Raw genomic sequence first — 26,619 nt, forward strand, 5'->3', positions numbered from 1 at the left:
TTCATTCTAGTCCTTTCTTGCTGCAGCTCTATCCAGTGGTGGTGGGACACCTTCAGAAGGTTTCTCTGTGGGATATTTGGGAAAATGCTCTTAGTTTAGTTTCTAGGCCCATTGAGGCTTGTAAAAGAATAAATGTTTTTGCAGTTATCGGTATTGCCATTTTATTTGGCTCATGAACAGGCCAGAGGAGTTCTTGATGCTGTTATGCTTAAAACCAGCTGTTGCTGTTTGCTTCAGTTTTGCTTTTGAGTATAGGTAGTGTTTAATGAGACAGTGGGAATTCAGCCTGTTATGGCAGGATGTGTTTTACAGGCTGGAGCTATAAAACTCCCTGGCTAACTCTGAGCAAATCTAGTGTTAATAGAAAAAGGAGCAGGCAGTGTACTCTCTCCCTCAAAGATATCCTCTTACCCACTGAAGCTGTTTTTAGTGTTTTCTTTTGTAACTGAAGAACAACAAGCTCCCTTTGCAGTTCTCTTTAAAGAGGTGATGTAATTGTCAACAATTAATATTTTGTTCAAGTTTATTATTTTAAAAATTAAGTGAAACATCAACATCATACATATAAAGAGATTCTAAAATTTCATATCACATAGAATAGGTGTTGGAAGCAAATTTTAATCTCTGATGCCCAGACCTGCTGTAGCTATAACTGAACTAGAAATGTTTTTGTTTTTTTTTTATTTGAAGGAAATAATAATAATCAGTTATTACTGACTACAAAATTGTCAATTTATTTTTAATAAGTTTTGTAATAGTACCAAACCTGCTGTGTGTGTGTTAGTGTTAGGACAGAGGATATGGGCTGGTAAGGAGTTGGGCTACATCTCAAGTTACTGATAGCGTCTTGAGTCACTGAGACTGTTTAAGCTCTAAGTTTCGAGTAGAAAAGTTTTAACTTGGTCTAACACAGTTTCAGCATGTGTTATCTTCCAGTTAGGGTGGGCTGAAGGTAACTGAAACAGCAATTCTGGGATCTTGGCTGGCAACCGGTAACTTGTGCTGTACATCCAGTGTTCATGCTCATAATACCTGCTGCAGCTGGCTTAGAATAATTGCAGAGCTCTTTGTGCTTTGAAAAATTGTTAAAGCAGTTGGAAATGAAAATGTAGGCATTTCAGGATAGAGAACTGAGAATGCAGCATGATGTCTTCCTATTATAAAAAAAAGTTGGGAGTTACTGATTCTGACAATGACTTCTGTGCTTTTAAACATATTAGTACTCAGACTGGAATGGTTCTGAATTAGAAAGTTCAGTTTGATAGGCATATGCAGAAGCATTTACTAAGAGACATTCCCAGTTATAGTTGGAAAACACTGTTCCATGCTTTAAAGCTTTAGTTTGTAATATAAACAGAAGACTTAGGTTATTTCTACTTTGCCTGCAAGGTGCACATCTTACATAGTTCTCCACATGAGACTCGGGAGAGTGTTCTGCACTTTTCTTGAAGGAAAAGGAAGCATTTGGGTAGTCACAACCCAGGTGCATAGATTAAAACAAAAGTATCTGTAAAGCACCAAAAGTGGAAACAATTCAAAAACTACAGAAAAACATCCAGAAGTGGATCCAGTGTTGGTTGTGAAAAGCTACTGCTGTTTACGCAGGCACAGGTGAAATACTCAAGCAGTAAAACACAGGCTTATATATAGCACTGGGTTCCCAGATGCATTAAGCCCTAATGCAATTTTGGATGAGGTTATAGGCATATAGTGCTGGTACCTTGATTAACATAACTTTGATTATGCCCTCTCAGGCCTTTTTATAATTCAGGTATGCTGTGAATTTTGAAATACCAGTGCTCACTCTGGAAGAAAGCAGGAATAAGTAAGTGTTTTTCCAAATTCAAGTTTGAAGGAATAACATTGTCTGTACTTTAGAGGAATGTGTGTACTTTGTTTTGGAGATTAGGTTTATAATTCCTTAATTAAGGTGAAATTGATCTTACAGGGCTAGCACAATTTTATGTGAGGGACAGTATAGCCTACCAAGCCATATAATTTGGTAACAGAATTGTAGCCTATAAATTTATAGAACTCAGTGTGTTTAAAAAGGAGCCTTTTGTTATATACCCTGTTTGTTTAAATGTTCATCTTTTGTTTCATTTAGATAAAGTCTTCTGAAGTTTTCTGATAAGCATGTTGTAGAAATGGTTCCTGGTTGCTTAGCTATTTTTTTGTCTGTGTTTTTCTTCTCTTTGACAAATGAAACAGTTTTTGAAGGAAAATAATAGTGAAGTGGTCTCTATTGGTGTTACCACTGTTCACTTGCTGAAATGAAACTACTGTGCTATGTTGGTGGTACATTATTTTGCTTTTCCTTTCATAGGAAGGAATTGTGTTTACTTCATTCTATTAGATAAGTGAGAACAAATCTGTAGGTTGAAAACAGTGGGAGATGCAGAGAATTGGGTGCAGCACGCCCACAGTGTATATGGGCAACACAGTGGAAATTACGTGGCTGGTTTAAAAGCAGCATGGAGAGATGAAAAAGATGAAGTGAGAGCAACAGACATGAAGGATGCTGTTTTGCCTGAGGAAAACATTGCTATCCATAAGATATTTAAAGCCAGGACTTGTGTACAAGATGAAGAGATCTCTAAAACAAAACACAGATGGCTTCTAAGCTCTGAAACACAAACAGCTGCTGAATCCTGGAGGTTACTCCACTTAATGGTGCTTTCGTATTTGAGAGGAAGATTGTATGCCTACTCAGACCAGCCCTAGTTGTCTAAAAAAGACATCCAGCTATTGGAAAGTGTCCAAAGGAGAGTCATGAGGATGGCAAAGGGTCTGGATGAGATGACTTTGGAAGAGTGACTGAGGTCACTTGGATTATTCAGCTTGGAGAAGAGGAGGCTGAGGGGTGACCTTGTTGCAATCTGTGGCTAGTTCATGAGAGGAAGAGATGGGGCAGATCCTGATCTCTTCACTCCTGTGACCAATGACAGGACTTGGGAAAATGGCAAGAAGCTGAATCAGGGGAGGTTTATGTTGGATATCAGGAGAAGGTTTTTCACTCAGAGGGTGGTTGAACACTGGAACAAGCTCCCCAGGGAAGTGGTCACAGCACGAAGCCTGCCTGAGTTCAAGAAGCGTTTGGATGATTCTCTCAGGCACATGGTGTGATTCTTGGGGTGCCTTACACAGGAACAGGAGATGGACTCAATGATCCTGATGGGTCCCTTCCAACTCATCATATTCTATGATTCTATAATTCTGTGATCCTAGCTTGAGAAAGCTCCATCCAGCCACCATCTGCATGGAACTGCAACTCAGAAATTTAGTGGTGGGATAGCCCAAGAAAATTTAGGGTCTGGCTTTATACTTGTCCTGTAAGTGCTCCTTATAGAGTGGACAGTGCTGCTTGCAAGTAACTAAATCAACAGTTACTATATTGGCAAATGACATCCTTTTGTAGAAGGCTTCTGAGATACTTTACACCTAGTTTGTTTGTGTTTTTTTTTCTTCTGAGATGAGGCCTCCTTAATTCTAAGAACATCAATTCTCAAATACATCTTCAGCAAGTTTGAGATGATAGCAAATTGGGATGGCAGTGGCTGATGAACTAGTAAATACTAGTAAATACTTCTTTGTGCAACCTGGCTTATCCCTGAAGTTAGCCCTTCAATGAGGGGTTGAGGAGGTAACTGATGGACCAGCTGACTTGCAGAGATGTTTGAGGTCCATAATTTTTGCATATTCTATGAAGAACTGTTCTAGCATAGACATGGAAGTACACTTTGAGCAAATTGTTGTGTTAAATATGTCACAAGGGTTGGAATGTATTCATTGTGCCCATTCATACATTAGTAGGTAAAAACAGGGATGCTCAGGAAGATGAAGCATCTTTTATTGGTCTGGCTTTAGCAGTTTGCTGTGTGTATATCCTGGTCAGATGAGGAAGACTTGCTGTAATGGAGTCCCACCAAGGATTTCACCACAGTGAGAAGATGGAGTTAACAGAGGAGCTGACTTGGAAAACATACATGAACTTAGACTGAAACTACCCCAGGATTTTTGTTATTGAACAGGAGCTGGAGAAGGCTGCTTTGCACACTCTTTGGAAAAATAGAACCTAATTTGAGGTTGACAGGAAATATGTTGATTTTTGGAAATGTACATTCTCTAATAATCTGGTACCTTTTAGTCTTCCACAGAGTGAAGGGAGAAAATAATTCAGACATTATAGAAACCTTTATGCCTGAGCAAACAGTTTAGAAACATTCACAGAACATATTTAATGCAAAGTGTTGATTTTGTATTAAAAATAAATGTTTAGAGGAGATAAGGTTAAAATGCCGGAGGAGAAATTTGAGTTCCTAAATGTAGTGGGTAAAAGCTTTGGGTAAATATAACCACTTTCATGTTCTTCATGTTGCCTTGCAGGTAGGTTTGGAAATTCTTCCACTCTGTCCCTAAAACAGAATAGTGGCTTACTTTAATAAAGTAGCATCAATATTGCTGTGTCACATACTCCTTGGATGCAGAGGAAGAATTCTTCCCTCTGCCAAAGCAAGATGCCTTGCTTGCATTTTTGGGTTCCCTAGTGCTACTAAAGAAGAAATAGTAATATTGATGTGAGACTGCTGTGCTCCCTTCAAGCTTCCCTGCTCCTGCTGCCTGGGAGTTTGTGGTCTCTTGCCTGTGTTTGCCCTCTTTGTTGAGTGTTTGCTGATACAGTGTTTAGGTGGCAATACCTGGGAGTGCTGGGCAGGCATCCTGGATGTGTCCTGGTTGGGGCTCTGGATGCAGGGTGAAAAAATAACCTACAAAATTTGAATTAACAAATAGAGCAGAAAGTGTGATAGTGTTTGAGGAGTGCAGTGGAGTTCAGTATGTTTAAAGAAGGAAAAAGAAAAACCAAAAACCAAACAGAACACCAGCCAAAACCCCCCTAATTTTTCTTTACACCACAGGAGAACAATAGCACACTTTAAAGGAACTATGAAAAACTCTGTTCATGACATTACCAGCAAAAAATGCATTTATGTATTAAGAAATGTTCCTTCAAAAATACAGAAACTTTCTACAAAAAGTGTATATTTCTATAGTAACACTGAAAAATGATGGTGATTCTGAGACTTGATAGTGATGGAGCCTTTCTTTCACCTGAACTACAGTTTTACATCAAGATGAAAAAGTTTGGCACTAGGCTCTTGTACACTTTTGTTATCACGGTTGCTCTCAGATGCTGAGGATGCTCACAGTTCACACTAGCTGTATGGCTGTGCTCCTCTTTCAGTGCTTACATGCCATTTAATTCTCTCAGCTCGATTTAGGTAACTTTCAAAATCTGAGTTTTCATCAGATTCATTCAGGTTTGCTATTAAATTTCATCGGAGACAACAAAGCCTTTACAGGCAGGCATGACATTTTGGCAAGGTGCCAATAGGATACTTAGCTGGTGCCAAATCTTTTATTTTTCTCGGCTATCAATGAAGCTGTTGTGGTAATGTGGGTTTTGTGAGCTGTGAGAATTTATGCTCACAAAGGGACCTGCTCTTTGCAGGGAACACTGGGAGCCCTGAGTCCAGGAGGAAGGGTAATTAAAGTTAATGAACCAGGGTAACCTTTCCATGGTGATGACCACTATCCTGATGGTAGGTGAGGGTCAGGGACTATTCCCATTTTATAATCATGCTTCTAACTCTGCTCTTTAATTGGTGTTGGATTAAAAATTGGCCCTTACCTCCATAATAGATCTGGTTAGTGAGTTTTAAAGGAGTTTTTCAAAGCTCTATAGGTCTTCAGTGGCTTGTTCTTGGATTTGGCTTTGTGTTATGCTTTTAAAAAATGAAGTTTCTTTTTAGCATTTGAGACCAGATACTGATGTTTTTATCATGGGAGCAGCTTAGTTATCTTTTGGTCAGAACAGAGACTTCTTCCTTAAATTCTTCCCATGTTCGGAGGCTTCATCTAGTTCTATTAGCAAGTCTAAGAAGCCTTTAGTCTTTCTGTGCATAGAGTAGTTGTGGGTTTAAAGTAACAGGCTCTAAAGATGGGCCTGGAACACTGGCTTAAATCTTTTACTCTTCTCTTGACTTGATTTTTCAGCATCAGGTAAGTTTATGCAAGACATTTCCCTTGAAGAGAATTTCATAGTTGAAATTTGCTTTTGAAGGGGATGGGCTAAAAAGGAAAATATTTGCTGCTATCTCAGAAGTCTTTCTCATCTATGTTTTTTTCACCAAATGGGGTGGAAACCAAGATGCCATTGATGGGCTAATATGCACAATATCCAAAATGTTAAACATTTTTAATTTGTCTGTCTTGAATTTTAATCAGAAGACTGTGGATTTGATTGCTTCTTATGTAAATATAGAAATAGAAAATCACTCCTTGAGAATTGGCTGTCTTAGGCATCCTAGAAACTTCTGTTATTAAACCAAACCACATTTCTTTGTCCTGGTGACTAGTTACATTCAAAGAGGAGCAGTGCTTTGAGTAAGATTTAGTTTCAGTTTCTGTTCTGGTAGTTTGTGTGTTTGTCACAGGTGTTTTGTAGGTATTGGCCTCTTAAACAGCTTTCTCTTTTAAAGAATTAACATGTTCTTCCTTATTTTAACAGAAACTGTTTATTTGTTTGGTGGCTGGGATGGAACTCAGGATCTGGCTGACTTCTGGGCATATAGTGTGAAGGAAAACCAGTGGACCTGTATATCCAGGGATACTGAGAAAGAGGTGAGTTTTACAAACATCTAACTTGTCAATACTATATGAAATCTTGCATAGAAAAATGCCATGCTTCTGGAATGTTTGTATTGATGTACAGTGTGCAGGGAGAGCCAGAAATTTCAGACCTTCAAGTTCTGAAGACTCTTAAAATGCTTACAGTGGGAAAATGTGAGATGGATGGGAATTTGAAGTGTAAAGATTACCGAAGGGAGTAAGTTTAGTTTCAGTTTCTGTTCTGGTAGTTTGTGTTTGTCACAGGTGTTTTGTAGGTATTGGCCTCTTAAACAGCTTTCTCTTTTAAAGAATTAACATGTTCTTCCTTATTTTAACAGAAACTGTTTATTTGTTTGGTGGCTGGGATGGAACTCAGGATCTGGCTGACTTCTGGGCATATAGTGTGAAGGAAAACCAGTGGACCTGTATATCCAGGGATACTGAGAAAGAGGTGAGTTTTACAAACATCTAACTTGTCAATACTATATGAAATCTTGCATAGAAAAATGCCATGCTTCTGGAATGTTTGTATTGATGTACAGTGTGCAGGGAGAGCCAGAAATTTCAGACCTTCAAGTTCTGAAGACTCTTAAAATGCTTACAGTGGGAAAATGTGAGATGGATGGGAATTTGAAGTGTAAAGATTACCGAAGGGGAAAGGTTTATTTCTCAAGAGCAAACTGATCAGCCAAAAATCAGTTCAGTGGGTGGAATGTAAGGTAAATAATCTGACAGGGCTGAACAACCAGACTGACTAAGGAAAATTTCAGACTGGTGTTGAGCTTCAGACACAAATAGTTTATTTTTTCAGCTTCTGTCAAAAATGTGAGTCGAAATAGACAACTAACAGACGGAAATGTGGAGGACAAGGGTAACTGCCAGAGGCCACACAATCCTGAGAGCTTTTGTGGTATTCATTTGAGCCATTTTTCTTGGCCTGTTTTACTCAGTATTTGACGTATAAAACCTCTGAAATGAATGTAGATTGGGTTACAGGAGGTAACACAAAAAAAAGTCCAAGACCTTTGGCTTGTGTAGTCCATGTTACTATATACTGTGAATTGTTTTAAGTTCTGCATAGTTGTTGTGAGTTGGTTACTTGCTTGTTAGAGCAAAACTTAGGAAATTCATGCAGCCTCTTTTTGAAGGTATGAAAAGTTTGAAGTTCCACTGCTTTTTAATAGGAGGATTGATTTTCCTAGCTATTTGAAAAAAAGTATAAAAATGTCTTATTTTCCAACTGTACTTTTCCAGTTTGTTGTATTTTTCCAGTTACTTGTCACAACTTAGTTTGTGAGCTTCCGTAAAAGATTAAATAACACTTTAATATTGCCATCTTTCCTGGCAGAGGTGTTCAGAGGTTGTAATCAAGTAGGGCAAATAACCTGAGCTGAAAAAAAATCTCATAGTAAAGCACTTCCTGTAGGCTTCAGATCTGCGTGTGTCATGCACTTACCGTTCCTAACATCCTTTGCAAAATAAGCAGTAACAAAGATGAATGTGATATACCAGTTTCTATCATGACAAAGCTGTGTAAAAGTAAAATTGTCCTTACATTTTACATCCTTGAAAGTTGTTTTTTTTTTTCCTCTTACTGGAAGTTATTTTTTTGGTTTGTTTGCTTTTTTTTTCACTCTTAGTCATTTGATTCCTGCTCGTGGGTAGTTGTCTGCTTACTGGTACAATGTTGAAGCAAGAGTTAGTCTTCTAGGGTCTGGTCCTGTAGGCTGAGCTTGTGTTGCTTCTGTTTGTCCTGAAGCATGCGTTTTACTATTTTTTCTCCCTGTTTACCCAACCAATAACCTCCTTAAGGTAGAGGAGGGGGGGATATGATGTGAGTCCCAGTCTCCCCTTGGTACCATCTATTTTATCAATTATATGGTAAAGACAAACAGCTAGACCTTCCTTTCCTTTGTCTGCCTTTATAAGGAGATTGGGAAAGTGAAGAACAGGGGTGGAAAAGAAAGAACAATGTATTTTCACTTTTCATCTCACTTCATATCTGCTTAGTGTGTACTTTTGCCAATTCAGGATGCAGTGAAATAGGGCCTTCCTGTCAGGGCTGCAGTGTTTTCTTCCTGTGCAAATCAGTGTGGATGGTTCTGGTGTTTAAGTGATTAATTTACTTTCTTGCTGGGATCCTGCCTCATCCAGTTGAGCTTCTGGAGAGCTTGGGAGGCCTGGCTGGGAAGTAAGGCATCAGCAGTGCCAGAAGCAGTGTATATTTTTTCTTCCAAGTTCTTCATGCCTGGCTTTAGCAGGATAAAGCTGTGATGGGAGAAAGAAGGGATATACAAAGAAGGACTGTGGAGATGATGCAGTAGAAGAGTTGTGAGTTGATCAAGTAAAGTGACTAAAGGGATTTTGGAGGAAAAAAATTACAGGGTGCAATGGTAGTAGGTAGTATTAGTTCAGTGGTAGTAGTAATACATTAAAATGGAAGATGGGGAGGGTCTTGGACTGAGAGGAAGCAAGATAGGGGAATTTAAAAAAAAAAAAAAAGACAATGAGTTAAACGTATGGGGAATTTTGAAGAAGAGAGGTATGTAATGAAGTGCAAAGAAACGTGCGATTTCAAAAATGAGGTTCTGGAGGGACTCTGCATGCTTATAGTCTGCAGTGGAGTTCAGAAGATGACCTGCCAAGGTATGGTCCGGGATTTTAGTGACTTACTGAGGTACAATGAACTGATGGCTGCTGTAGTTGTAACCCAGCAGTGGTTTTGTGTTTTTTCTAAACAGATCTGGATAAAACCTGATTTAGAAATGAAAAGGTCAATCTGAGATGTTGAGAAGTAAATTCAAAAACAAAGACACCAGATGTTTCTCTCGTAGGGCCATCAACTGTCCAGAAATGAGTTGCAAAAAGGAAATGTCTGTTGACATGGAATTTTAAAAAATATTCAGAATAGATTCTAGTATAACTTAGTCTTATTTTTGTGTGTTACTGTGCTTATTCTGCTTCTAGCTCTTTTTTCTAATTAGTAAGTGACAGTGGTTAAATTAGCCACTGACTAAGTAAGCTTGGACAAGAATAGAATATGGTAAAAGTTGTAATTTACCTGGTGTTGTAGGGGTAACAGGCAGTAACGCTTTTGGGATAGAGTTACTTTCATAGCTTCTTTTGTAATGACAGATTATTATAATTTTCCTGTTGGCATTGCATTATGAAAAGTTTGTGTGACCTTTTTACTAAACTCTCCAATGGCTGTTTATTTGCCAGTGAGCTGGAGAAAGGTCTCCTTGTCACCTGAAGTTGCATTTGTGATTTCTAACAGACTACCAAAGTTAATTTTCCGTAGTCCTTTTTATGCCAGGAAAAATTACTCACAGCACTGCTGGAGTACCTGATCACTTGCAGCCTTAAAAAGAGGGTCTAGAAGACCTGCTTGAAGTATTGGGCTGAACCTCCAGTTTATGTACTACAGCTGCTGATGGACAAGCAGATCTGAGTTAGAGCTTCCCACTGGCCCTTCAGTGTGTGGATCCAGCAAGGCTTCTGCAGTTCTTGTCAAATTATCCTCCTCCAAGCCTACATCATTCCAAGGAGATGTACCAAGGAGCAGCTCAAGACCTTCCAGCTGTACCTATGACTTCTGTCTCCTCTGTGAGGTGTTCAAGTGTGTAATAGTTCTATGAATCAGTTGGCATGAGGCACAGATAAAACATACCAGGTCTAAGAGCCTTTAAGGGTTTTTACCCCAAACCAAGTGGAATGTTCTGACAAATGCTGTTGTCTCCAGGGTTTATTAGTGGTTGTAGACAGTAGACCTTTCCAGGAAATAAAAAAAACAGACCTTGTTCCTTGGGCATTTTGATCCTAGACCAGTGTCAGTTAATAGAGAAACTTAATGTGTTTGCTTTGCTGTCTAATATTTCTAGTTTCCAAGCAGCAAATTCCTCTTTTGAAGGCTAATTTAGTGAAATTCAGTGCAGGATGACAGTTTATGTGAACCGTAGGGAAGACTTCGCTTGGTGTAAATTGGTAGATGTGTGAGCTGTCTGGTCTAGTGGGAGATGTCCCTGCCCATGCCGGGGGTTTGGAAGTAGATCTTTAAGGCCCCTTCCAACTCAAACCATTCTAGAATTTTTAAGTCGTATCAAAATACTGAGGGATGTTGATGCCTTTTGTGATCTGATAAATGAGATTAAAGCAGTATGATAGTGGGCATATTTTATGTATTCCTAGTATTAGCGTACCTTGGCTTAGTATTTCCTAGATACATCATATGAGGGAGAGGATCCCTCTTCAAACAAGGTGTTACTGCATGAATTGGGAGCTTCTGTAGTGTATAGTGGAATATATGTTATGGTGACGCATCTTCATCATGGCTCTTTTAGGGGAAAATCCTGCTCACAAATCGTCTCTGTAAAGGACATGGGAATTGTGGAAGTGGGTTAGGTTTAGGTGACACTGTTTTCCTCAAAAACTTTTTAGAGTGTTTCTTGTCAAAGGTTCTTAGATAGAAGTGAAGGGTTTGTCATGGGTTAACAGGTTGAGAAGGTAAATCGTTCCTCACCGTAGAGGAAAGTGTAGGTCAATTCAGTGTATTGTGAGGTGATAGTTTGCTGCTAAGGCTAAGTGTTTTTTCAGGATACTGAATGTAAAAGCTGCTAAGTGTAGAAAGATCTCATAATAGTGAGAGCCAGAGTGAGTTTCACCTGCTAGTGTATTTCCAGTGAAATTTTCTATAGTGTCTGCATGCAAGTCTTTATTGACATGAACTTAACAAATCTTCCAATGCCATATTACCACACAAGCATTTTATGCATTTGTAAATGTTTGTGACACCTATGGCTGATTTTTTTTTTTTAAGGTGATACTGAAATACCAATGTTTAATCTAGGTAAACCTTTTACCTATGCTGTTTTAAGTATAGGAACCAAATTAGTCTCAAATATTGACTCCTTTGCACAGATGGTGCTGTAGTTTGCTTTAAGTAACTTCAGGGGATGATATGTTTCAAATACTGTGATGTTTATGGACTCGAGATCTGATGTACTGAATCTGCCGTGTCTTACTTCTGAGTAGTTCCAATTGTACAGATGCTCAGTTGTATGAGGTGGCTGGTGCCTCAAAAGCACATAGGGAGAAAACACCTGGCCCCAAAAGCCTGCAATAGAAACTTGGATACTGCAGATACACCTCTGAGCCAACTGCCTAAATAGTGAAAATGCCTACAAAAATAGGGACAAAAAAAGCAGATGCCAAAGTGAACCAAATGAGAAGCATTCTAGGCTGATCCTAAATATTGCATGCTGCTGTTTTATAGTCCTCCCTGATTAGTGGCATAATGGTTTTAAAACGTTCTAGCCAGAATTCTTTCTCCAGAATGTTAGAGACTTTCAGATATGCCTGACTAACTTCTCCTGTGATTTCCACAAAGGCAGCCTAAACCAAAAAGACCCTGTTGAGGGAAGAGTACTTTTTTTGAAAAGGTTTTCAGCTTTTTAAGGTCAAGTCATACTTGCTAATGCTACCATGTGTGCCTAAGGAGCTCTGTCCTCTTAACCTTTGTTTGTCTTTTGGCTTTGACTTTTTCTTAAAGAAAAGATCTTCTATATTTTCACTGTATCATACCACAGAATCATAGAATGGTTTGGGTTGGAAAGGACCTTAAAGACCATCTAGTTTCAACACCCCTGCATGGGCAGGGACACCTCCCACTACACCAGGTTACTCCAAGCCCATCCAACCTGGCCTTGAACATTTCCAGGGATGGGGCAGCCACAGCTTCTCTGCACAACGTGTTCCAGTGTCTTACCACCCTCACAGTGAAGAATGTCTTTCCAATGTTCAGTGTAATTCTCCCCACTTCAAGTTTTAATCCATTACCCCTTGTCCTCTCACTACAAGCCCTTGTCCTAAGTCCCTCTGCAGCTTTCCTGTAGGCTGACTGCTTCAGGTACTGGAAGGCTGCTATGAGGTCTGCCCAGAGCTTTCTCTTCTTCAGGCTGAAAACAGCTCTGGGCCTAGAGTTTGTCAGTTCTGTCACTAGAGGCCTGTAGTTCTTGCTTCCAGCTTGAAAAAAGCACAGAAAACCAGTCAAACTTCAGCTATTCCCAGCACCAGATGTTTAAATGTGTGGAGGTTCCTTTCCTCTGTGCACTGATACTGAAGTCACTCTTATAGAGAAGAGAGTACTTAAAATTCATTATGCATGGTGTTCTGAAGGCTGCAAAGCTTTGGCAGTCCTGGAGCTGGTGGGTGCCAGTCTTCAGATTATATATGGATTTCCAAACCATCATACAGCTTTCAGTTGCAAAGGATGCAGCTTGTAAACTCCTTTGACACCTTGAGGAAATGCATCATGCATACTTGATTTGTGATGGTCAATTTAAAAATCACCGCTTCAGATCTAGCTTATTGTGAGATTACTGCTCTGATCTTTGATCTGGGATGCAGCTTTGTTTTACTTATATAACTTTATAAGGAAGTTACTGCATCATCCAGTTCCCTGTAAATTGCAGATGAGGCAGTCCTGAGATATGCTAAGGTGGCTGTGACTGCTTCTCGAGAAAGATGACAAGTTGGTCAACTGCTCAAAGTATTACAGAATTTGCATGTAGGGATTTAGTGACGCGATGGATGTTGGTATAAGAAATGCTGACTTACATCCTTTTAAAGACACAGAAAAACACCTGTAAGATAAACCAACTGGAGCCCTGTATTTCACACTGAATACATGGGGGGGGGAAAAGTATTTTTAAAGAAATGGTAGAGTATGTGGAGGTAGAAGGTGGGAGGAAAGTTTATGCTCTTGGCAACAAGTTGAAAGTGGTTTCATATACCAGTTAGCTTAGCCTCTTTCAGCTATGCTCTGAAAGACTTCCCTTACATTAACGCTCCTCAAGCTGTACAAATACAGAAATCCCTAAAGAAATATAATTTATCCCAGTATGGTTACATAGAGGAAGCATTCTCAAATAGTATCATAGGCAAATCCTTAGCTAAATTATCTAAACAATTACGTGCTTGAAAATGTACTAAATGTTTGTGGACCTTGCTGCTAATAATGAGTGTATTTCTGCTACTGGGTTTTGGAGGTAATTAGAACTTAAGCTTTCTGGACTGTTGAGAGTGTAGACTGGCAGAATGGGTATTGGCATTGATAGGTTGAGTTCTCAGACCTGAAAGAGCTTAGTTTAATAGGACTTAATCTATGAATTTTCCAGGGACTGTATGTGATAGAGATTTTTCTGATACTGGGTTTCAGGAACTAGTCCTTATGTTGCCTCATGAGTGCTTTGCTTTCAGTTCTCTGTCTTTAAAAGCTCCTCCACATGTGCTTACTGCCATGTTTTAGGCTTACTCTTCTTAACATATAGAAAAGGAGGTTTGGCATGGTTCTTCACAGATGTCCAGTGAGAATACTTGCACTGTTTCTTGGCTGACGTTCCTGTGTGTAGATTATTGCAAAATTTAAAATGCTTTGTTCCTGAAACTATGACACAGCAGAGATGAGCTGTGTGCTGCACATTACTATTCCAGTGGTAATTGATGCACATCCTGCAACTGGATAACTAAATTATGTTCTGAGAATAGCTGAAAGGAGATAAAAACAATTTCAGGAGCTACCGCTTTTCTCATCTGTCACTTAGTTCTTAGAAAAAGACATGCAATTTTCACTGTTCTGTTTTTTAAAATGCAGAAATATTCTCTTCTGATATTTTTTTTTTTCTCTTGTCATGTTGCCGTAATAGGTAACAGAGCAAGCTTGCATTAAACTGTGCTTAGTATCTGTATTCCTCAGATGACAACCCTGTAGGCATGGGTTAGCTTGAGGGGAAAAATTGTACAGCCACTTTTATGACTTTCTGACAACTCTGAATACAAACTGCTTCTTTGTCATGTGTCTAAGACTGTCTTCATTTTCTCTGCAACTAAGAGCTTGTGGCCATCAAAGTATTTAGGCTTATAATTTCATGTTCATTCATCACCAGTCTCTTGTCATGTTGCCGTAATAGTTAACAGAGCAAGCTTGCATTAAACTGTGCTTAGTATCTGTATTCCTCAGATGACAACCCTGTAGGCATGGGTTAGCTTGAGGGGAAAAATTGTACAGCCACTTTTATGACTTTCTGACAACTCTGAATACAAACTGCTTCTTTGTCATGTGTCTAAGACTGTCTTCATTTTCTCTGCAACTAAGAGCTTGTGGCCATCAAAGTATTTAGGCTTATAATTTCATGTTCATTCATCACCAGCTTTTCAAGGAGAATTAGTTTAAAAACCTTAAATTGTAGCCTTTCTGCAACCTCATCTGTGGCTAAACAGTCTGTAAGTGACTAGTTAAATATTTTTAAGCCTGCTAGCCTGTTGGTCTGCAAGTGTGACTGTAGTTGAGCTGAATAGTTTGCAGCCATGGAAAAAAATCTCTCTTGGCTGGACCTTTGCTAGCCATTGTTACTGGTAATGAGAGGACAGCGTGAACTTATCATGCATGAAAAAATGACCTCATTCAACATCCTGCAATTGTTAACGGGGTTAGTTAAATTCGGCACACGAGGGATGTTGTCCTGAGGGCCCATCTCTGAGCTGGTGAAAGCTCTGGTTCTGTGGTGGGTCGTCTGTTATATTTCATCAGTGTTACTGAAAGCCAAGCTAAGCAGTTGATGTGTAACAAAGCAACAATTTATTTGTTAAAATTTAGGAAGCTACAACTTTATTAATGTTTCATCAGTGTGAGTAATCCTTGGTTTGCAAGTAAATTGTCCGTTGTGTTAGAAATAGTTCAGTATTGATGTCCTTTCACTGCAAGGTTGTCTTGTATTAGGATATTACTTTATTTCTTCTCTTGTGTTTGTAAGCTGAATCCCTTAGACTGGATGACTTACTTTTGACTGTAAACGAAAGCCTAGACAAGACCTTCTATACCTGTTCCTACAGCCTGCTTCACTGAAATGAAAGAATTATTTCACGCTGTGTTCATCTTGAAGCCCTGGGAGTTTTTTCCCCTTTTCACTCTTCCACTTGCTTGCCTAGAAATTCTCTTGGTCATAGGATGCCTTGCTTAACTGCAACATGAGATGCACAGTTTTATGCATTGTTGGAAGGCCTTGATGCTACCTTGGTGTGAGAGCACATAGCTCAGAAATGAGCCAGGAAGGTCGCTCCCTGCATTGGCAGGAGCAGAGGCCTGGATTGCCCAAGTTGTTTCTGCACTGTGGGTTAACTCATGCAATACAGCTGTTGAAAGCACAATATCTGTACTTTGGAAAGTTGGTGAGTCAGTTCATAGGGCACTCTTTATTTCTTGTGTGTTAATTAGGGTTCATCAGAAGCCAGTAGATGATGTGCTAGTTCATTGCTTTGAGAAAATACTCTGGAATTAGTTGTTTCTGCAAGCAGGCCTGTTGGGAGACCAGTTCTTAACCAGTAATCTCGTGGGAATAGAACATTAAGCATCCTTTTGTGACAATGTTCATGTGCTGCACGGAGTCCATGTTCCTCTATGCCATGATAAACTTGCACTGATTCTGTAAGGATGGAGCAAAAGGTCTGAGTAAAGTCCTAGGAGGGACTGAAAGGGATGAGCCCCTTGTGGATCATCAAATCCAGTCCACTGCTGCTATAAGGATCATGTCGTATGATCTCTGAGCTTAATCATTTGACTTATAAGCTCACTGAATAGTCTTTCAAAAATAGAACACCGGGCCATTTATTTTTTACTTCCAGTTTAAGCAGGAAAAGTCTCTTTAGGGAGGGCTCAGCCTGAGGCTGTGAAATATCAACAGTGAGAAATTAGGACTATCCCAAATATGTGTGTTGTGCTTTTAGGAAAGAAAAAATAAGTCTTCATCCTGTGTGAGTTTTTACCACCTTAAAGAGACGAATCAAAACTGCGTGCTAAAAGCTGCCTCTGACTTTAATCTGCTCCATCATGGCTGAGTCAGATGCCCAGAAAGGACTTTGCAACTAAATCTATTTAGTTGCACTGCTATAGGAGAGTACTTGTAAGCAGATTAGCCATAGCTCAAATAGTATGTCAGCTTCCTGGCTGAAGGGTATCTTCCTTGTCTTAGCTGTGGCTAGACTTCTTAATACTCAGTTATTTGCAAATACTTGTCAGAAACTTTTTGATATCCAAGTCTAACATTTGTCATAAGACATTTAGCTTTTGTATATGAAAAATTGTGTAAATCCATGGCTTTCCAGTACTGGTCCAGAGGGGTTTTAAGCATCGTGATTTTTAGCCGGATTCTGATTTACTTAATTGACTTCCCAAAATATTTAGTCGCAGAACTTGCATACTCTCTAAGAATATTCCTTATAGCTGGTACAGCAGCATTAAAAGTTGGAATATCTGTTATCTTTCATAAATAGCAGCAAGAACATCTTAGAGTGGAAGTGCGTGGCTGTTGACCTAGTGTAACTGTTAGCTTCAGATGCTATTTTAAGCTTTACTTAAGGCAAATTTGCAGAGTAATTGAATGAATGGAGTGTACATTGGATGTAGAATCATAGTGATTTGAGTTGGAAGGGACCTTAAAGATCATCTACACCCAACCCCCCTGCATGAGCAGGGACACCTCCCACTAGATGAGCTTCCTCAGAGCCCCAGCCAACCTGGCCTTGAAAACTTCCAGGGATGGGACATCCACAGCTTCCCTGAGCAACCTCTGCCAGTGTCTCACTGCCCTCGCAGGGAAGAATTTCCTCCTAATGTCTGACCTAAATCTCCCCTCTTTCAGTTTTAAGCCACTATCCCTTGTCATCTTGCTATATGCCCTTGTAAAAAGCCTCTCCCTAGCTTTATTCTTGGCCCCAAAATGACAGTTGTAGAATGGATTTTTGCAATCTTACAGATTAGGAATAAGTAACTGGTATATGCTGTTTGTGGGAGGATCTTGCACATTGAAGAAGTTCCTGTAGATAGATGGCAGTGTGCCTGTGCTGGGCTGTTCTGGCCATGAGCACTGTCATGATGCTGCTCTTTTGTGCCTGAACATAGAAGGCCCTGCTCTGTCTCATGACATGGTGCTTCTGGCATGTGGTTGGTGATTGCATGGGCATTGGAAGCAATACATCAGCCTCCCCTTATTTTGCTTTGTGTTTTGGGCTGATGGGCAAGACAAGTGCCCTATGCTGCCTTAAAAAACTAAATATTCAACTCTTTTTGTTAGGTTTCTGGCACCCTAGGTATGAAAAATCTAAAACGCCTCCTGTGAGCAACTTGTATGGGATGAAAATGTTTTAATCTCTGTATGGCTGTAGTTGTTTCTCTTGCTGAATTTACTAGTCAACTAGAGTATAGCTTTAAACTATTTGCTTTAATGTGAATGTTTTGGGAGTATGCATTAGCTGAAGGCTGGCATTGATAAAGCCCTAACAGGCTCTCATCTTAAAAAGTATACAGACTTGAATGAACGCCAAGAATAATAATTTCCTTTCATTTTCAAGATTATGGACAACTTTTTTTTTTGTTTTGGGAGGGGGGGCGAGGGGAAGGAGGAAATAAATTATACTCTGAAACTGGGAAATGAGAGCCATTAATCTCTGAAGTTGTGTGTAGGCAGGAGGGACTATTTGTTGCATGACAGCTTGCTCTCAGAACTGGAAACAAAGTAGGTTGTTTGTGTCTTTTTATGTCCTCGTCCTAGTTTGCTTTAGGACAAGAGCATTTACCTCATGACGCTTATTTTTGAACTTTATACTGGAGGCAGTGTTCACATTCCATTCAGTCTTTTACAGCACCAAGAAGGGAGAATTAGTCAGCTGTTCTTTGTTTTTATTTCCCTGACTCTTGAACAGGGTCCAGGCTTGCTCCTGAGGTTTTTCATCTGGATCAGTCTGAATAAAACAGATTTTCTTGCAACTGAAAACCCTTTATTCTCAAAAGGTTATGATAAGTAAAAGAAGCCAAGTTCTTCCAGTCTTTGGGAGGTGGGATGGGGAGTGGAACTGGCTTCTTACTGTCCTGTTCACATGAAAGTAGGTTCATAGGACATTTGTTTAACACAAAACAAAAAATGAAAGTTAACCACGTTTGTGCATTAGTGGAATATGCCAGGATGCTGCTGTTCTGTTGATGCATGCTGATCCTGGCATAAACAGCTATTTGAGCAGACCCTACCCTGAGGAGTTGAGTCCCAATCCTTTCTCTCCCCTATAGGAACAAATCAGTTATTCGAAGGAGGCAGTGTTGTCTCTTGGTGCTGTTGTGTTGCTTTTTGAAAACGTTTTGTAAGTTAGTCCTTAAGTGGGATAATTGCTTTCGGCATTTGCAAGTTAAATGAAGAAAGCTCTAATTAGATTTTATAAAGTGGCTTAGCATGTTGAGAAGGCTTTTCATAAAGTATACTGTGTATTCACTTGGCATTGCACAATTGAATTTCGTGTAGCACTGACGAAACCAAAAAATCCTATTTGGCCTGGGTAGCTCCTGGGTGCTTAAAGGATTGAAAGCCTGTCTTGGGTGCTCCTAGTTATGCATGCCCCATTCTTTTCCATACCATCCTACTCTCATCAGGGCATTTATCTGTATTTTAAGACATCAGAGGAGTTGCATCAAGATCAGCCTGTTTGAGGCAGGATTTTAGAGTAGGGCACAGAACCTTGCTATTTCATAGCACTTTAAAATGGGGCCATGGCACATACTGTTTCATCTGTTTTAGCCTTTGTTATGCTGTGCTAATTGTATGGTGGTGCTGGGTGGCAGAGAGCCATTTTGTTCAGGTTAGTCTTAGCTCCATGTGGGCACTTACTGAGTTCCACAGAAACTGAACAGAGCCCATGCTTTGATATTGTTTGGTGTCCTGTAGGTTAGAAATGTGATATGCTAATGCTTCACTATTGCCATTATGGCCTTGGCATAAGCAGAGGGACTGTCCAAAGCAGCGTAGCACATTGCTTGCCATCTGAATAAGAACTTAGCCTAGTCACAAGCTTCTCACGTGTGGTTTCTGCAGTGTTTGTGCCAGGAGCTTCCTGATGAGAATTGGAAAGAGTCCCCAAAGCTGTTGTTCGTGCAGATCGTTTGGGCGGTTGCTGGTTGTGACTTAACTGGAGTCTATTTTAACTGAGATGTCTTCTCTTTAGGAATTAATGCTTCTCTTTAGGAAGTAATGCCTCTCCTTAGGAAGTAATGCAGTCAATCTGTTCTTGAAGCTTCGTCTGCAAAAATGTAGATTCCACATGCCTAGCAACTTTGCAGACAGCTCAGTCAAACTGGATCTAAAGAGAAAGTACTTAATGAGAAGTCTTGCACTGATTTGTTATGACTTCAGATAACGACAGGAGCAGATGATTGCAAATGGCTCAAAACTTTGATTTGCCTTCTGTTCAGCTCAAGACTGCGGCGTATTTAATCTCCTGTGGTTACCAGTGTGCAGGTGAAACTGTCTTTATTAGCTCATATGTTTGGGAATGGTAGCTAGTATGCTTAAAGGAGTAGCAAGTACAATAGCTAAACTGCAGACACACAAGAAGTATCTTTGGTGATAAGGCCCAAATTTGATTAAGGGTATAGAGATATCTAGTAAGATTAACTCACCTTGGGATGCTAACTCATGGAACACCAGCCAGTCTGTATCCTGGCAGAACAAAAGGTTGTTCTCCTGCTTTCTAAATTTACTTGCTCTCTTCAACTGTAGATTCAAGAGTCATGTCTATTATGGTTGGATTTTCTCACTTGCTGCTTATCAGTCAAGGTTCTTTGTACACTCTGGAATAAATAAACTCCCCTTTGAATTTGGTGGGTCACTTTCTCCATGACAAGTTGTGGCAGTGTGTTCTTTGTTGAAGCAACAGGCTTGCCATTGTGTGTGCATGAAGTACACGTCTTTGGATGAATATTTGCAGCCACCCACAGGCTCTCAATTCACTTAACCACATGTGCCTTGGAGTGTTTTATTCATGTTTAGTGTCTGCTCGTTTCTGTCATTGTAAATGGACTTTGTATCCCTCAATGAAGTATATACATACTACAAGGACTTCCATGGTCAAGTTAAGTAGCTCTCAAGTGAACACAAATTTAGGCCTTTTCCCTCCTCTGGCTTCCAATGTCAAATCAATATGTACTACTGTTCATTGGAGTTATTTACTTGTGTTGCTCAACATGTAGAACAATTTGGAAACTTTTGGCAGGTTCCATTTGATCTTGTAATTGGTATCCAGGAATAATTCCAGTTTCTTTGAGAAAAGGTTATGAATTAGAACAAGTTGTCTTTATTACAAGAGTTCATGGTATGGCAGGCTCTGCACGTTGATGAAATTGAAGTTCTGAAGTGCACTTAAGGTGAAGTTTCTGTGTCCATGTAATGAAAATCTTAAAACGTGTAGTAGCCCTTTAAAAAGGCAGATTTTACTATCTGAGACCTAACCAGTACATAATTCAAGAAAAGATATTGTTCCTGAATTGTTTTCTCATTTTAACACAGTCTTAGAAGTTGAGATTTCTGTGTCTATACTTAGCCAGTAAAGTACCTCTGCTGTTGATGCCAGTGACTTGAAACTGGTGTTGTAGGTGCTGAGTGTCTCAGCCTCATGTCTCTACTCAAATGTCAGTAGACAATGCAGCTCTTCAAGGTAAGGCAGGTCTGGAAATTGCAAACTTGGAGATTTATTCCTGATCGGGCCAAAGACATTATTTGAGCAAATTTGGTAGGATTTATTTTGGCCTCTAGAGCATAGGGAGGTCAGGGAGTGGGGGAAGATATTGAAATTAGTGGCTACAATTAAAGAACTGCAAGGATCTGACAAAGAGGGGAGAGTCAGGCAGCGCAGGTAGGTCTTAACGTTTTTGCCAAGGCAAATATGTGCTCTTTGGCAGGGGAACAACGACATATCTTTAAGTGTCCCAGCTGCATAACTAGAGCTGGATTTTGTCTACTGAGGTTACTGTTTTGTGAATCAGGGACAATCTTTGTGAATACACAAATGGGTATTTTTCATGCAAAGAAACTACCCTTTGTGTTTAGAACAGGGTCCTTTGGAAGATTGTTTTATATTTTCTAGGAACAAGGTAAAGCACGTTGCTGCCTTTTTTTGTCACTTTCTTCCGTATGACCAGGGGCAATGAATGAATTTTTGCTGCATTTTAGGATTTTATGCTAATATTTAACTTCTATCAGTATTTCTTTTTTTCCAGAAAATTATCTTAATTACCATGAAGTAACTAATCCTCAAAGCTGTAATCATTGCCAACATAATGCTTCCTATTTGCAAAGTATGAACAATTCATTCTACCTCTTCAGATTGTCATTTGAGTTACTGTTAACAGTTTCTTGTAGCTGTTCTTAAAGAAATTGACTTAACATGAGTGGAGTGTGGACTATAGAAATATATTGTTTCCTCTCATATTTTATCCAATATAGTGAAATATGTTCTGTCAATGCATTTCAGATTTCATCAATAATTTCAGTTTGATTCCTTCTATGAAATAGTAGAATTACAGAGATTTATTGTATGTAAATGCAGTATTTGGTAACACACAGAGCAAATATTATGCTGACTATTTGGTGTGATATGACTACTTTTCTTAAAGTCTTCTAACAAATGGTGATTTATGTTACATCTCTGCCTAATCTTTATATTTCAATAGATTTTAATAGATTTTTTTTTTTCCATACTTCAGTCTCTGTACATAGTACAATGTTGGTTTCCAGACTCAAAAATATAGCTAGCCAGCCTGGTTCTGGCATCCTCATTTATGAAGTGCCAACATTATACAAACTAAGGACAAACAAGCTATATACTTTCTTTATAAGCCTGATGCTAGGTTTTTTTTCCTCTTTCCTTTGTCTCATGTTTTGCAAATAAGGCTTTGCTCATATCAATTTCTAGTATTACGGAGTACAGAAGTATCACTTTCGTGCCTCAAGACGAGGCATGAAGGCTCTTAAAATTATCTGGGAAGCAGAAAGGATACTGCTCAGACCTGCGTAGCATGGTTGTAATGTGACTGAATAAATCACTCTATGATTGAGCGCTCCTGGATGGGTAAGCACATAATAATTTGACAGGGAGCCTCTGTCTTTCTCTTGATGATCATAACTCAGGGTAGTTTTACTTACCGTGGGAAACTTTCTTGTAGTTGGAGGCTGGAATGGCAGTATCTATTTGTGAAGGAGAGGGAGTGCTTTTGTTACCTTAAAAGACCCATTATGGGCTGTGATTGCTTGTGGGAGTGTCTGATTATGATCTGTTAGAAAACAGCCTATTAATAAAACAGGCTCTTGTGATAGAACACTTCTTAATCTTCTTCCTATGTAGCTATTTATAGGCTTTGACATCTTAATTTTGCCTCTCATGTATCAAGTTCTGTTATTTTAAATGATCAAGTAGCTTTCACACACCTGAGAATCACTTCTGGAGGAAACAGTCTGTTTTCTCAGGAATCTTACACAAAACTTCAAGGCCCAAGTTTGTTTTAAAAATGCACTAGGTTTTTGCTGGTGACTTTATAAAGGACAAAGAAGTTATGAAATGTCCTGTTATATAGATAGTTATGTATTAATCCTGGATTTGTTTGATTACAAGCAGATTTTCTTGAATTCTCGAAGGATATCCCGTTGCTGATAGTACTTATTTGCCCTACCTGGAGCAACATTAAGCACATGATGTTCTATATTTTTCTGGTTGTTTTCTTTCTTAGAGTGGTCCCAGTGCCAGATCTTGTCACAAGATGTGCATTGACATCCAGCGAAGGCAGATCTACACGCTGGGACGCTACCTGGATTCCTCTGTGAGGAACAGCAAGTCTCTGAAAAGTGACTTCTATCGCTATGACATTGACACCAACACATGGATGTTACTAAGTGAAGACACTGCAGCGGATGGAGGTCCAAAGCTGGTCTTTGATCATCAGGTCAGCTCCATTAATACTCTTAATCCAAGTCCTCAAGGTTTGTGAAACAATCTTGGTTGTAGCCTCCTGTGATTGGGAAGGGCTATACCAGGTAACGTGGCAGTGACGAGGAAAGCTGTGGTTTTCTCTCAGTTAAATTCTAATAGCATTTTTATCTGATGCCACTGATTGCTGGAATTCTAACAGAATCGAGTCAGAAGGATCATAAAAAGCTTTACAAAGCAATTCATTTTATTAAGACATTTTATTAAAGCTCAAAGCACAGTTCAGCTGTTTTTAATCAGTCTTGTTGAGCTGGGTTTGCTGCTCTGCCTGTTCAGAGGGCATTTGGGAACAACTTGCAAATCTGTGTATGGTACCTTTGGAAAAAAGAGTATGAGCAAGCTTCTGCAATGATGCTGACAAGATCAGGATTCTTTCAAGATTGTTTATCTTTTAAATTTGTAGAATGTGCTTTCTTTGAGATCGAAATACCTTAGGGGAGAAGCTACTAATCTTTTAAAAAACCATGCTTGTCTGTGTGTTTAAACTGAATACTTTTTTAACTTATGTTTTTAATGACTTGTGTACTTGAAAAAGGTGATTTGTTCTTAATTGATTTTTATAAAGCACAGCCAAGAAACAGCACATCAGTACTCAGTTTTAAAGCAGCCTGTGAACTGCTTTTATTGGTACTAGCTGTTTTGTAACCAAAGCTGTTGTTTGCCAGCACAATATGTGTTTCTGCTGACATAAAAAAATGAAAGATCCGCGTTGTCTGCAGAACAAAATCCAGTCAGTCTTTCTGTGCTATTAATAACGAATACCAGTCTCCCAGGTTTTGGGCAAAAGGCAAAAGTAAATGGTTAGTTTGCAAGGCTACTCTGGGTACCCTGTTTTCCTGCTTCTCAAGTAGTTGCTTTTTCCCCCTGCTGTCTCTTAGGAAAGAATGTCCTCCCTGAATTCTTTATCAGTCTGCAGCTCTTTCTCTTCTCTCCCCCAGTACCTGCTGTGATAGCAGCTTTTTTTTAACCTTCACAAAAATGTGCTGCACTGGAAGTGTTTTGTGTAGGCTTTGCTGAGTAGCATCACTATCTTACTGTAATCTTGCCTTTTAATTTATTTATTTATTTTCTTCCCTGGTGTTTTGTAACCCTCTGAGTTGCACTGTGTCTGAAAACATCACCTGGAGTCAGGGAGTTTTGTCTGATTTGTACTGAGATACATCACTTGTGCAATAACCTGAGTTCAGGCTTTGGAAATCAACATACTTCTGTTGCAGTGTCGTAGAATCATAGAAGGGTGAGGGTGGTGAGGCACTGGCCCAGGCTGCCTGGGGATGTTGTGGATGCCCCCTCCCTGGAAGTGTTTGAGGCCAGGGTGGATGGGGCTCTGAGCAACCTGGTCTAGTGGATGATGTCCCACGTCCATGTCAAATAGGTTGGAACTGGATTATCTTTAAGGTCTTTTCCAACCCAAGCCATTCCATGGTTCTTTTCTATTCATTAGAGGTTCAGGAGGTGTGCAGAATATTGTCTTACTAGGTATCACTTGCAGGGGACAGATGTTTAATCTTAAATCTTCATGAGTTCAAGTCTGTGTGCTAACTTAAGAATACTTACTTTGTTCCTACAGATGTGTATGGATTCTGAAAAACACATGATTTATACCTTTGGAGGCAGAATTCTGACCTGCAATGGCAGTGTGGATGACAGCAGAGCCAGTGAACCTCAGTTCAGTGGGTTGTTTGCTTTTGACTGTCAGTGTCAGACATGGAAACTTTTGAGAGAGGATTCTTGTAATGCTGGACCGGAGGATATCCAGTCCCGAATAGGACACTGTATGTTGTTCCATTCTGTAAGTATTCAAACCATACTTTGATTCATGATGCCATGCTTTAAGGATGACATCTGGTTTTGATTTTTCTTGCAAGTTTGAAACTTTAATCCCTCCCAGTGGTGTGTCTGGATTTTGTGTTCACTGACATTCTGATGCTTCTCTGGTAAGTGCAGGTGGTACTGATTCAAGGCTTGGAGCTTTCATGACTTGGAACAGAATAAAGTTTCAAATAAAAAGGAAGGTGAAATTTAAATACTTGATTTTAATTGAATAGTGGTAAAGAGACCCCAAGGGTATGGTTCTGCTTGAGTTTTTCTTTTAGAGTTGGTGGAACAGCTTAGAAGCTTCTGGTCTCATAAATACCCTGTATGGTTACTGGAATGGCAAACTTGGCTAGTGCAGGGGCTTGCTGGGTGGGTGGTGGGATGCACAGGTCTTGTGTTGCTCAGTGCTTGAGCACCCAGCTGCTGCTTGTTGTCTTGAGCAGCTGTTAACAGCTGGGCACAGCTGGCATTATGAGCACTTCATTCAGAGCCTGATAGAAAGGCAGAGGAGGCTGTGTAGTACTTTTTTATTGGGTATTAAAAAATAATAATCTTCCATTGCGTTTCCAGTTGTGCTCATCAACTATGTTTCCTTAAGTGCAGAATGGGGGTGTTTTGGTGACATTAAACTCTGACTTGGGGGTGAGAAGGAAGAGAATTAAAATTAATATTGTGGCATTCAAGTGTTTACTGCTACCACCAATTAAAAATGGACCCATTTGAACAATTTGAGTTTATTTCTCTTTCAAATGAAAGGTCAGAATTTTTATAGTGAATACTGTGCTTTCAGAGCTTTCAATTTAATTTTTTGTTTTGAATGGCTCTCTAAAGTGTGGTCAAAAACATGTTGCCTCACAAAATTCTGCACAGGTACCAGAGACTTTCTCAAGTGTCTCTGTGGTAAATTAATGCAGGTTTCTGTGAGCACAGATCATGGAAGTTTAAGACCTTTGCTGTTTTCTCAACCATTAGAAAGAAAAATAATCTTCCTCTTATGGACTTTCCACTTGGCAAAATTGAAAGAAGTAATAAACCTGTTATTCTTGGTTTGCTTCTTGCCATTTCCATGTTCTGAGCTTAGTGAAGTGCTGGTACCTGGATGGTTTCTCTTACAGTCTGTCTTTTGTTCCTTTTTTTTTTTAACAGCCAAGTTATGATCTAATGGTTTTTAGACATGGAGAATGTTAAACTTGAAAAATTAATTGCTCTTTTAATACTCTGAAGTTACAGCTTAATCAGGCAAGGCTACAGTAGTTAACTGTGTAAAAATGTGCCTGA

General features: G+C 39.4%; 1 protein-coding gene across 1 annotated transcript in view; it reads left to right on the forward strand.

Moving 5' to 3' along the window:
- The window catches only part of MKLN1 (muskelin 1, intracellular mediator containing kelch motifs), an 86,309-nt gene that overhangs the window by 33,423 nt on the left and 26,267 nt on the right, over positions 1 to 26,619 (forward strand). Inside the window, exons 10-12 of the mRNA XM_009998106.1 lie at positions 6,569 to 6,681; positions 23,267 to 23,479; positions 25,094 to 25,315. Coding sequence (XP_009996408.1) covers positions 6,569 to 6,681; positions 23,267 to 23,479; positions 25,094 to 25,315 — 548 coding nt within the window. The remainder of the gene's footprint in view (positions 1 to 6,568; positions 6,682 to 23,266; positions 23,480 to 25,093; positions 25,316 to 26,619) is intronic.

The sequence above is a fragment of the Chaetura pelagica genome, unplaced genomic scaffold (assembly GCF_000747805.2).
Source record: "Chaetura pelagica isolate M959 unplaced genomic scaffold, ChaPel_1.0 scaffold224, whole genome shotgun sequence".
NCBI lineage: Eukaryota > Metazoa > Chordata > Aves > Apodiformes > Apodidae > Chaetura > Chaetura pelagica.